The 13,158-nt window shown below is 39.3% G+C and overlaps 1 protein-coding gene across 1 annotated transcript in view; it reads left to right on the top strand.

Annotated features, from left to right (window-relative positions):
* The window catches only part of whrnb (whirlin b), a 100,746-nt gene that overhangs the window by 81,591 nt on the left and 5,997 nt on the right, over positions 1-13,158 (top strand). The window contains exons 10-11 of the mRNA XM_017432685.2: positions 2,185-2,360; positions 6,435-6,563. Of these exons, the coding sequence (XP_017288174.1) occupies positions 2,185-2,360; positions 6,435-6,563 (305 nt within the window). The remainder of the gene's footprint in view (positions 1-2,184; positions 2,361-6,434; positions 6,564-13,158) is intronic.

The raw sequence follows: 13,158 nt of genomic DNA, 5'->3' as shown, positions 1-13,158 counted from the left end.
AATAGCTAGAGGCAGAAAAAGTACAACCAACAAAACAAATGCAAGGAAAAAATGCTTCAGACTCCAAAAACACTGAAAACCACCAAAACAACAGCAAGTAAGGAACACTGCACCAGACCACCAGGGGACTTAACAAACAAATCATATGGACCCCGGCCCACATGATTTGGTTTTTCACGTGTCTTTGTCAAGTTTGGGGCTGAGATGGACCCAGGAAATGCAGATTGGCACAAAGAGCTAAAAGAAAAACACTAAAATATTAATTTAAACAAAACACACAGAAGACACTGAGGAGAACCAAACAGTGCGTATGAACAACAATAAACCAGCAGAAATCAGATGCAATGGAAGAGAATATATGGAATGGGGCTGATGATGAAGTTGGACACAGGTGACTGATTACAAACTGGGAACAGGTGTAGATAAATGTGGCAGGCTGACAAACACTGATGGAGGGAGAAGGTGGCATATAACACAGGGAAGCACAGGGAGTAAAACCAAACCAAAACCAAACCAAAGAACACAGGGAACAGAACTGAACACAAGACTCACAAAACAGAACATAATCATAAAACCTAACAAAAAAGATCATCATAAAATAACACAAACTAAAAATAGTTATCTTTTTAATGTTTGTATTAAGTTGCTGCATGTTTTCTATAAGGCTAAGGTGGAGAGTCATTTTTTCTTTACAGTCAACTTGGAAAGCCAGGCAGCTACAAACAAACTGATAAAAAAGACCAAACTTCTTTGCAGTGATAAGAATTAAATGTATAATAAGGAGGATGTTGCAGAACCACCTGGATAATACCACAAATCATTTTTCACAACAGACAAATTATTCAATAGTGTCTTCAGTCAGAGGCTCATGTAGGTATGCTTCAATAAATCAAAATCAAATAAAGACCTTATTTGCAGTTATTCCTGCTATAGAGCAATAGCTTTATACAATAACCAGGTGTGTAAAGAAACAAACTGCAGTGTACATAAATGTATCTCCTTTTTATTTTTTTTTGTAGTCAATAAATAACTTTTGTTCCCATATTAGAAAAAAAATACTTTCAAATTTTATTCAGCAGGAAAACGTTAAAAACCTTTACATCATATCTTACAAAAAAGTAACCAGGAAACTTCATCTGAAGTATCTGATAAAGAGATTTGTACAGGTAGAGGGACAGACTTAAAGCAAGCTTCCCACAAACACCTGAGAGGTGCCAGTCCACCTAAAAGGAAACTCTGGTCACTTTTGAAGTGATGTTCTGTCAAATAGTTGTCAATAGTTAGTACTTTATCAGTCATAGACAAAAGGGCAGAGGTTTTTATCCGGGCTAGGCTAATGGCTAACCCGTTGTTTATTGTTTTTATAAAACAACTCTCAAAATTGACATGCTGGTGTAAATGAACACTACTTTAGCTAATAGTAAACCTCAACACTGTTTGTTTAGTTTGTTGCTTTTTTCCCAACCAGATAATGTCCGTGTTACTATGTAAATGTGTGTGTGTGTGTGTGTGTGTGTGTGTGTGTGCTTAGCATAGATAGATCATTATTTGCTGATGGTGCTGAGTGGTTGTGAATGTATCAGATCACCTGATCAGCACATCTACTCAGTCCAAACGTTCACTCAGCTCCCGGCAGACATTCAGCGTTATCAGCGCCACTGGCATAAAGACAGCCTATCTATGTTCAGCATACATTATGTAGATGTTGTTTAGTTGAGAAAACAGCAACAAACGATGTCATTCCTGAGTGTAAAAGTTTAATATTAGCTAATGGAGCATTCTTTCACAGTAGTATCTCATTTTTGACAGAGACTTGTTTTATAAGCCTAAAAAACAAAAAACAATGAGCACTCATTAGGCTAGCCATTAGCCTAGCCTGGAGGAAGTCTTCTGCCCTTTTCTCCACACTCTGTGCTCAGACTGATGTCTTCATTGATAAGGTACTGACTACTGATAACTATTTGATCGAACATCTTTTCAAAAATGACTAGACTATCCTTTTAAATCCAAGCTTTTAGGGACAACTTCATTTAAAGAAAATCATACTGTGTAAATAGCTTGTATTTGATGGAATGCATTGTATTTGATAATAAATTAGGGCAACAGGCTAATAATAGTTTCCTTTTTGACTACTGAGTGTTCAACATGATAAAGTACATCCTAACATTATTGTGTTCCTTCTAGGAGCTACGTTGTCTCAGCTGTCAGACAGTGGACAGACTCTGAGTGAAGACAGCGGGGTGGACATAGCAGAAGCAGGAGGCCTTTGTAAAGATGGCAGCCCTCGACCGAGCAAGAACAAGCAAGGTCTTCTGGAACAGCAAAGGCCATATACTCCTTCTCTAGGGGCCACCATACAAGTGAGGCCTTCATTAGGACTTATGTAGTACATAGTTTCTTCTTTACCTTTATCTTTTTGTTTGCCCCAAAGTAGTTCTTTATGATTTCAGACCCCACTGAATAAAAATTCACTGGGATTAATTAAGAAAGTACGCATTGTGCGTTGTCATATGATGGAGTATTTCACCGCATGAAAGCAGTCCAATCAAATATCCCCACAAATAACAATGAAGTAAACCGGCTTTACTTGTTTGCATATACAACTGTGTGTCCACATTAGACAGGATGTGACTAAAAATTACGGGCCTATCTTCTTTTGATTAGATTAAGCAAGATGCTGCAATGACCTAGTCAAAATCCGGTCTTTCCTCAGTTTAAGGAATAAGCAGAAAGTTGAGGATGCAGGAGGACATCATTAGTGTCAACCTTTGGAGGTTGACAGTGATGTTAGAGCATTAACAAGAAGTGTCTGACAAGAATCAACTGAAAACCTGATGTAGCGCAACCCGTCGTACTGCTGCGGCACTCCTAGGAGTTCCAATTCTGCAGATGAATCTTAAAACTTAATATTTTATTTTTCAATCACAAATACTTTTTTCACACTCACACAAGTTGCTCTTATGGTGAACAAACACTTAACAAACACTCCAGTGCTTGACATGACAGCCACCAGAAGTGCTCTTGGGTCTTAACTTTTTATTATAAATGAAGAGGGAGAAACTAAATAAAAATTACTTACAGCTGTGTAAATGAATTTCTCTTGGCCTTCTTTCCTGAACTATTGTCCAAAGTCTCACCCTGCTGCTGCTCAGTAACTACAAACCACCACACAACTTAGACTGAGGTCTGTGTGCAGCTGTTGAGCCGTGGTCAGACCATGAGGAGTTGGAAGGTTGCTAGGGCACCAAACAAGCCAAGGGAAAGTTCAGAAATGGGTTCAAATCATCTCAAGCAGATAAGGCCATGTTGTCCTTAGACTCTTGAGAGAAGGGAATCTGACAGAAAACGGTCAAGAAAAAATGAACTAAGCGGTCTAGGAGCTTGTTGACCTGAGACATGGAGTATCCATCAGACTGTGAGGACCTCATCAACCTCACTACACCAGTCATTGTGGGGTTCTTCTCTCTCCCACAACTCAAGCATAGACTTGAATTCATTTAAAATGCTTTTTCTCTTTATCCTGGAAGTCTGTAGTCAGCTGGGAGCATCTCAATGTGACCTTACTGTAAATAAAATTAGGATATCCTGGCAGGAGAGAGAACTCATCAGCAAAACACTTTTACAACTAGAAAACCTGTGCTCTCCAGGAGGGCAAAAGAAGAGGAGCAGGATTGGTAGAATTTGGAATTGTCTGCCCCAACTCATCTCTGTTTTTGATAGAAAAATACAGCCTCCTTCTATGCTTTAAAGATGCTGAGGTGGTACATTTGCATTGTTCTACCCAAGTCAAATCTTAAGAACCAAGATCCCCCACCCACAGTGTTACTCCAAAGGCCTCTTGCTTTTGAGAGTAATTTAAATTTAAAAGATAAAAATAATGCAATCACTTTCTCTCCCAGTGAAAATTGTCACAGCTGCATCTCTTTGGTGTACAGGCGTTGCTGATGCTTCATAGTAGTTTTTTATTGCGCTTACATGGATGAACTCAATTTATGTATCATTCACTTCAAAGTCTTATTTAGCTGCTTCATCAGCCTGTTAGTCTTCAAGCAATGGACACCGACCCAAATAGATTTGATGCCTAAATATTTGTATGGTTCTGTTAGTGTGAGACCTGAACAAAATGCTCTGGTCAGTCAGATTTTCTCTCAGGATTTTGACTAAGGAAATGACGAAATATAGTGCTTGCATTGCATAATACACTAGGACTACCAGCAAGCAATAAAGAAATGTGTTTTAGTGAAATTACCCACTTAAGTCTATCCTGAATTGCTAAAATAGCAACAGGAGGGGCCAGAGGTTACTCTAAGAATAGCTAGTGAAATGTCCTGCTGACCTTCTGGCCATAATTCCCACCAGGGGCAAACATTTCCCCAAATGGCCACCCAAAATAATGACGCTGTTATCTGAAAAAAAAAAAATCATTTCCTGTTGTTTTTTCTGCACTTGCAACTTGATGATTTATCACTTGTATGGGTGTCACAACTCACCAAATATAACCTATCCTTAATCACCGATAATAGGGGTACATCAGAGTGCATCGTATCTGTTTTCATGAATCTGACTGTAGAATATTGTCAGGGGACTGCTTCAGGAAACAATTTCTCTGGCGTGTATTTTGAAGCTGGTGGAACCTCATGTAAAGCCCCTGTTGATATCTCCTTTCCCCAGCAGCCATAGACAACCTTGGATCCCCACCGAGTGCAGCCCACATCCCACACACAGCTACCCATAATGAGTGTTGTGGCAAAAAGATAAGGGAGACAGGAAGACCCAGCTTCTGGATTTGTTGTTGGATTAATATTTACTGTATTTTGATATTTGTTGGTAAATTTGTGTTCCTGCCACCTAATTTAGCAACATTTCAGGTTTCATTTTTCAGATTCCCCAATAAGGAAGCTGATATGAATGTCAATAAGCTGGTTACTTGCCTGTTTAGGGTTATTCTGGTTTTATTTTTCTTTCATATAAAAACATTAAAGAGAGTAGATTTTAAAACGTTTCATTTATGTAACAAATATTTCTTAACATGTTTTTACTTATAAAACCAACATTCTTATGATCCTACTGCTCAGAATCACTGACATCCTCACCCTCGGACTCACATGGCTCTGCAGGCACATGGGCAACAGATGTGTGCCAACTGCTTCACCCATAAAATGTGAAACTATTCAATTTTCCTGAAAGATATCAAGCAGTGTCAGGTGGCTTCTTATAGCCCTATCTCAAAAAGGGTAAAAGCTTAGATATGTACAATCATGAATCCTGATAAACAAAATAATATTGGATGTATGACCCTGTGGATATAAACCAGAGTCATATACACTATTCAAAGAGGTGAATTAGGATAAACAGCCAAAGATAAGTTTTCAAAGTTTTGAATACAGCAATATGGCACCAGGGAAAAAATAAAAAATAAAAAGAATAACGCCACATGGTTACAATTTAAGGGTTAATGTGAACGTTCTCACCATCTAGTGACCCAGCATGGGTATTTTAGTGTTTTGATTGTAATGCACAGGCGTCAAACTCCATTCCTCGGGCCACTCTCCTGCATGTTTTAGATGTGCTCTTGCTTTAAAACACCTGCTTTAAATGGATGACTTGTTGCCATGCTCCTGGAGAACTTGATGATTTGGTGAGGAGGTGATTAAACCATTTGAATCAGGTGTGTTGGAGCAGAAAAACCTAAAACTAAAAGGGCCTGGAGTTTGACACCCCTGTTGTAATGTTTTAAAAGAAAAGAATATTTACAAACAGAGAAAAAATATCTGGGGTGGGGTAGACAGGGATTACATTTCATCCAAGTTGCGTTCATCTGAGCCCCAGGTCAAATGAGGTTCTGATGGATCAAGGATTGTCTACCATTGCGAGCTCACAGGATGCCACAAGGAGAAAACTTGACTGTGGTGAGGACTAACAATGAACCAGAGAGGAGGAGATGGAATAGACCGAATATAAAGGGCTGAGGGTGAGTGGAAGATGAACAACAGCTGAGAGGAAATAGGGAACAGGTAAAGTGGGTGTGACAGACTGACTGGAAAAACACAGAGGAAGCTGACTGAGAGTAAATGAATAATGGCACATAGAACATTTGGAAACTGAAACAAGAAATACTCAAGTATAAGTCTAATAATAAAGTACAAAAACACAACAGGCTAACAATCTAACTTGATAGGAAAACACAGATAACCTAAACTTGGAGAACAATAATCAAAAGAGAACAAATCCAACAAAAAACTCAAAGAACCACAGAAAAACGCACAGATCATGACACTGCCATGAATGAACCAATGTTGGGCCCATAATCCTTGCTACTGGTGTGGTTCTTCTTTAAATTCCCAATGCCACACTCAAGAAAGTCATCAAAGAAAAAAAAAATTCCAAAGTTCATAGAGCATAACCTGACGGGCTTTCACTGTGTGTTCCTACAGATAAACTCACCCATTCCAGTACCCTGTGCTGTCTTGGTACGAGTCATGAAAAATGCCAGCACCCTGGGCATTGCAATAGAGGGCGGAGCTAATACACAACAACCTTTGCCACGCATTGTCACCATTCAGGTAAGACAGTTATATTACAGTTTTTCTCGATTGTTTACACACATTTTCTGAAAGCATGCCTCGTACTCTCACACAAATCAAGAAAACACACACACACAATGGGCAAAACCCTTCAATTCTCTTAAAATTGTATTTTGATTTCAGATGACACACAAACCCTCAGATGAATAGACATTTATAAGAACCTGTTGAACACTGATGTGCTCAATGTAAAACACTTCTTCTCCATTCATCAGAATTACTTTTTCTGTTCAGTGTCACACTGACTACAGACAGTACACACACAAGTGTCTTGTAAACTATTTTAAAATTTTGTTTTTATACTCAGAACACAAATACACTGTAACAAATATATTTAATTTTTCCCACAAAAACAGTGTACACACTGTACATCCCAACCAACACAAAGTTGCACATACAGTGGTCTACATACAAAACAGAAGAATTTACTGTATACAGTTACAGTAAAAAAAAACTATGCTGCATCCTCTCTTCTGTTTGGGACTGGCCACCCCACCACATCCACATCACAAGCAATGTTTTCCCTGGCCAAGCAGCGGGAGAAATATCGTCTGGCATGGAGAATCCAGCCATGAGAAGCGTTAACTGCTGCCTGTTGGCCTTTTATGCTAAAGCTCTGATTGCTGATTGTAAATCGGTGTGACAGGAGTTTGCCCATGTGATGAGTCAGTGTGCACAGCAGGGCAGGTAACTTAGAATTTGGGGTGACAGTGTGCTACTTGTGAAAACAAGAGATTTTCTTCATGAAAATTGTGCCAAATGCAGATAATTGTGTGTGGTGTTTTGAAAAAAGTGTATCTTAGAACTGCAATTTCAGCGTAAAGCAGGAATTGTGGTTGCAGTTTTGCAGAATTGCTTCAGGGGGTTTGTGCATGAGTTACATGTTGTGGTCATTGTGTCTCGAGTACCAGTATTTGTGTGTAAACAATCGAGAAAAACTGTAAATGGGTCAAAGTTTTGACTTGAAATACATTTTTCTACACATTGTCTTTAATAAAAACTAACAAAAAATTATCCTACCACAGTTTTAACTGCGGTAACACGTGATTTTACACTTTTTGTTATCTGTCAGGAACATCATTTTCAAGCTGTTTGTAAAAAGTAATTTTTTTCACCCATTTGACACTATAATAGCACCAAGAAGAAAATATCAACTAATCACTAAGAGGTTGTTCAGACCTGTCATTACATTCAGATAGTGCTACATACAGGCCTGAACTGGCTCAGTGCTCACTGAAAGGGTTTTTACTCAGACCACCTTGGGAGGTGGAGGTCTGGACCCCTTTTATCCACATATGTTTGGTAGTCAGATGCTCGAAATTTGACCCCCTACCGACTGACATGACTCCACACAAGCAGCAGAGCAGACATCGCAAGGTAAAAAAAAAAAAAAAGGTTCGCTCAGCTGCAGGCTGATTAAGAATAATTAAACAGTAATACACAAGAACACTCTGAAGATATGGCTTTTTTTGTTTTTTTTGTTTTCAAAATTTTGGCTAAAAGTTTTATTCAACTGTTTATCAAACTATTGACCAGAGTGGATTAAAGGATAATGTATGTGTGAGTTTCTTTTTTTTTGTTTGGTCTGATTGTTTTTGGACCTGCTGTGGTCACTGTAAGCTACTGTATAATGTGTCAATCAAAGGACAAAAGTCTAATCAGCTTTTTGTCATATTACATTCATCCAACTAAACAGAACTAATGTTACATTCAGTGAAACTGGGTAGTTAACAGCTGACAGCTGTCCGCTCACTGTGGATTTTAACAGGGTAAAATACTCAGTTTAGGCACTGAGCTCTGTGAAGTCACCAGTCATTTTATCTGTTTTATTTCTCTTATTTTGTGTTTGTTGAGTAACTAAGCACATCAACAGGTAACTACAAAAATGCAACTCAGATGGCTCAGAACCATGCTAATGTCAAAATAATACTGCTCAGATGTCTGAATGTATTATAATTTTTACACAAACATCGGCAGACCTGCTGATATCCCATTATTGTTATAGCTGCCTGTATCTGAATAGAGTGCAGGCACCTGACATCCGTTTGCTAAAATTTTTTAGCGTACACAGTTTACTACAGACTGTGAACAGATTTGTCAGAGTTGTCAAAGAGATTGAGAATTTTAAATTAGCTACGTCAACATTTAATTTCCCTTTGGAATTAATAAAGTATTTCTGAATTGAATTGAATTGAATTGAATTGATTACAGATTTGTAACAAGTCTGACCAGTTTATAAATGTCCTGTCTTCTCAGCAGTTCTAGGCTATCAATCTATTAAAAAAGTATTTTTTTTTTTTACTTTACCAACGATTTCCATAACAAAGACTTTGTTTCACTAACCTCTATGAATGTCAGGACACTATTAGTCTGAATATTGATAAACCTTACAGTCACAGTCACTTTACAGGCTGGCCAATATAGCCAGTGCAATTGCACATTCTGTCAAATATATTTCTAATATCTTGAGAAGCAGATAATACTTTTTCCTGAATGTGTGTGTGGGTGAGGGGCAATCTGACTTTGTTCTAACATATGATGCACATTTTTAAAGGCACCATTCTAACTCAGAACTCTTGAGAAAATGGTAACCAAAACTTCTGTGCAAAAAATAAATAAATTATATAGATATCCAACAATAGAAGATCTATTTGAGCTCTCATTCTTCACCATAGGTGAAGGTGGAATGTAGATGGACCAGTAAACTGAGAGCTTTACCATTGGCTCAACTCTTTCTTCACCAACAGACTGAAGCATTACCCTCATTACTGAGGACGAGGTTCCAATCCCTCAATCCATCTCCTGCTACATCACAAAATTACTTGTGAGTAAAACTCCCAAATACTTTAATTACTCAGCTTGAGGCAGAGACTCATCCCCAACCTGGAAGGAGCATGCCACCTATTTTCAGTTGAGAACCATGGCTTGAGATTGAAAGTATCTGACTCTCATTGTAACTGCTTCTAACTCAGCTGCAAACCACTCAAGGGCACACTGAAGGTAATGGGCTGGAGATGCCAACAGAACCGAATCTTCTGCAAAAAGCATGAACAAGACTCTGAAGTTCTCAAACCAGACCCCTCCTCTCCATGACTGTTCATGAACACCACACACAGTGTTGCAGATAAGGACAGCCCTGGAGGAGCCCAGCCCACACTGAGAACAAGCTTCACTTTGTGCCAAGGATGCGGACAAGATCTTGCTTTGGTCATACAGGGACCACATACAGTAGCTCTTACAAGTGACCACGACAGCCTATACTCTCGCAGCAGCTCCCACAGAATGCCTTGGGGAACATGATCATAAGCCTTCTTCAGAGCCACAAACACACTGCTCCTCCTGAACCTGACGTTCGGCAATTGGTCAGAGCCTTCCTTCCAGCCCCTTGGAGTAGGCTTAGAACTATGATCCCTTGATAGTTAGAGGACACACACTGATGCCCCTTTTTAAAAATGGCAACCACCACCTTGGTCTGCACTTCACAGGTGTTGTCCTCCATGAGACATTGAAAAGACATGTCAACTATGACAGCCCCACAATATCCAGAAGCTTCAGCAGGCGAATCTCATCCACCCCTGGGACCCTGCCATCAGGGAGCTTTTTAACTACCTTGGTAACCTCTGCTATGGTAATGGACTCATCTACCACTGGGTTTTCAGAGTCTGCATCCTCAAAGATGGGCATGATGACCAGATTAAGGAGATCCTCGAAGTGCTCCTTCCACCATCTGACAATATGGTGAAGTGTAAAGTGAGATTTATTTATATAGCACTTTTCAGCAACAAGGTGATCCAAAGTGCTTTACAACAGAAACAAAAACAGAATCCAATACAGCAAATCAATAATGAAACACAAAAAAGAAGAACACATGTATGTATAATCTAAACAAATTATATATAATCTAAATGGAATATAGGATAATCTAAATAAAATCACGAAACCAGACATATCTAAGCATGAGCTGAGACAGTCAAAATAGTAGCTAAAATAATCTAAATAAAATCATAATAAAGTTAAACAACAATTAGGAATCTAACAATCTAACAGTATCTAAAGTATGAGCTAAGATAAAATAAAATAAAATAAATGTACAGGAAGGCTAAATAAGCTAAAACATGACAATGCTAAAACTAACAGTACCGATCTTTCTAAAAGTAGTGGTGGAAGTCTGGGTCAGCACTTCTCCACCTAAGCCAAGCGCTGCCTGGGACAGGGTCTTCTTTCTCTTTCTGAGTTACCAAACGGTTTGCCAGAGCATCTTCAAGTCCAACCAAAAGTCTTTCTTCATGGCCTCTCCAAATTCCTCCCACACCCAAGTCTTTGCATGTGCAGCCACAGAAGCTGTCTCCCTTATGGCTAATCTGAACCTCCCAGCTGTTTCAGGAGTCCTCTGAGACAGCAAAGCCCTAAAGGCCTCCCTTTCAACTTGATGGGCTTCTTCACAGGTGGTGTCCACCGGGGGTTCCTTCGGTTGCCACGACATATGTAATAGAGACCCTGAACATGGCCCAGTAAGATTTCAGATAGTTGACCTCTCCAGAGACGTGAAAAACGCTCTCAGACAGTTGAGTTGAAGATCTCTCAGACAGGGGGCTCCACCAGACATTCCTCACTACTCATTTGGGTTTACTAGGTCTGTTCGGCTGCCTCTCCTGCCACCAGATCCAACTAACTATCAGATGATGATCATTTGACAGATTTTCCCCTGTCTTTACAGGAGTGCTCAAGACATAGGACTGGATGTCCAATGATACGATTACAAAATTGATCATCAACCTTTGTTTGAAGGTGGCCTGGTACTAAGTACACTTATGAACCACCCTATGCTTGAACATGGTGTGTGGTATGACCAGCCCATGTTGTCCAGCAACAGACCACTACTCAGGTTCAGATGAGGGAATCCATTCCTCCCAATCACTCCTCTCTTGATGACTCCATCATTGCTCACATGGGCATTGAAGCCACCCAGGAGAACAACTTAATCCCAGATGGCACACATCCCAGGACAATATCCAGGGACTCTGAACTGACGTCAGTGCATAACCACAAACAACAGTCAGAACCTTCCCTTCTGTAGCTCAAAGCCGTAGACTCACTCCAACACTGAAGCACTTAGCTGGGGGCTTGTTAGTAATGTCATTAATAAAAAGATACGTGGTCTAGCCGAGCAATGAAAATGAGCACTTCTGTCTTCTGATAGGATATTTGAAAGTCTTAAATGTCTTTCAAGTCTAGCACTATGGGTCACGAAAAACTAAAGCGCCAAAGAACCTTGGAGTTAATACTTCATTCCGAGGCATGTTAGAGTTGTAGATAATAGAGGGTGTGATTTTTATATTTTGCTTAATACAAAGTTTTTTGACAAGTTGTCAGAGTCAAATGTTATTAATCACGACATGTATACCTTGCAGTGGTGTTTTCAGCTGTTACTTTGTAATTGGATGTCAGAACTCATAAACATGTTCAGCACTGAGGCTTTAATTGAATCTCACCACTTTGAATGTTGGTCTGTCTGTTGTGAGTGAAGGAAGATAAAATAAACTGGTTGGATTTACCCTCCAGCTCTGTATGTCAGCAAATAGAAAGAAAACCAATCAAATGTGCACGGGTACGCACTTGGATTTTCTACCAAACTGATTCCAGTGGTATCTGGGAGCCAGTGCTTACTTAGCCCCTCCTTTTTTTCTGTTTTGACTGCCTCTAGCATAAACACACTCAGCTGCTGTTTGCACCCTACTCTTACCTGGACTACAGCAATGGATTGTTTTCATCATAGGCTCGAGGTGAGCACAAAAAGACAAATAACCAACTAAAAGATCATCATATTTAAAAGCATTTTTTCTGTTTAATTCAAGACATAACAATTAAACCAGAGAGGTTTAATTTTGATGAGTATAGATGTGGACAACATATGCACTTTGTCTCTCCTCTTTATACTGTTAATGATTATTTTCAACTGAATGTATAAATGTTCATTAGAACTGTTCATAAATATCAATTCTTTAATATAATCAGCTGGGGTTTATAGATCATGCTTGAAACAGGAAACATCTTGTGTGTGCAGTGCTGTTCATAGATACCAATTAAAGGTTGGAAATGCAGGTCAGCGCTGTACTGTTCACAAACACTGATACTTTTTTTTGTTTTTATTTGTCCTGTTGTGGCATATCAAGCATACAATGTAGAGAAGATGGCTGCCTACATGTGCCAGAACAGATTTGCTCTAAAATAAGGGTATCTCAAGATGAGAATCCTAATTGCATGATTTACTTTATTGAATTAAGACTGAATCTGAATCTAGCATTAGAGTAGCCAGGTCACATTGTTGTAATAGCAACCTGTTTGTATGACCTTCAATCATCTATATATATATATATATATATATAATTTATTAACATCCTTTGCGGGTGGTCTTCTCTAATCCTCTGAGCTCGGGTCCTCTACCAGAGGCCTGGGAGCTTGAGGGTTCTGTGCAGTATCTTGGCTGTGCCTAGAACTGCACATTTCTGGACTGAGATGTCTGATGTTGTTCCTGGGATCTGTTTTAGCCACTGCTCCAGTTTGGGGGTGACTG

Source organism: Kryptolebias marmoratus, linkage group LG1 (genome assembly GCF_001649575.2).
Source record: "Kryptolebias marmoratus isolate JLee-2015 linkage group LG1, ASM164957v2, whole genome shotgun sequence".
Classification (NCBI taxonomy): domain Eukaryota; kingdom Metazoa; phylum Chordata; class Actinopteri; order Cyprinodontiformes; family Rivulidae; genus Kryptolebias; species Kryptolebias marmoratus.
The sequence above is the reverse complement of the archived record's forward strand: the minus strand, read 5'-3'. Positions and strand labels throughout refer to the sequence as shown.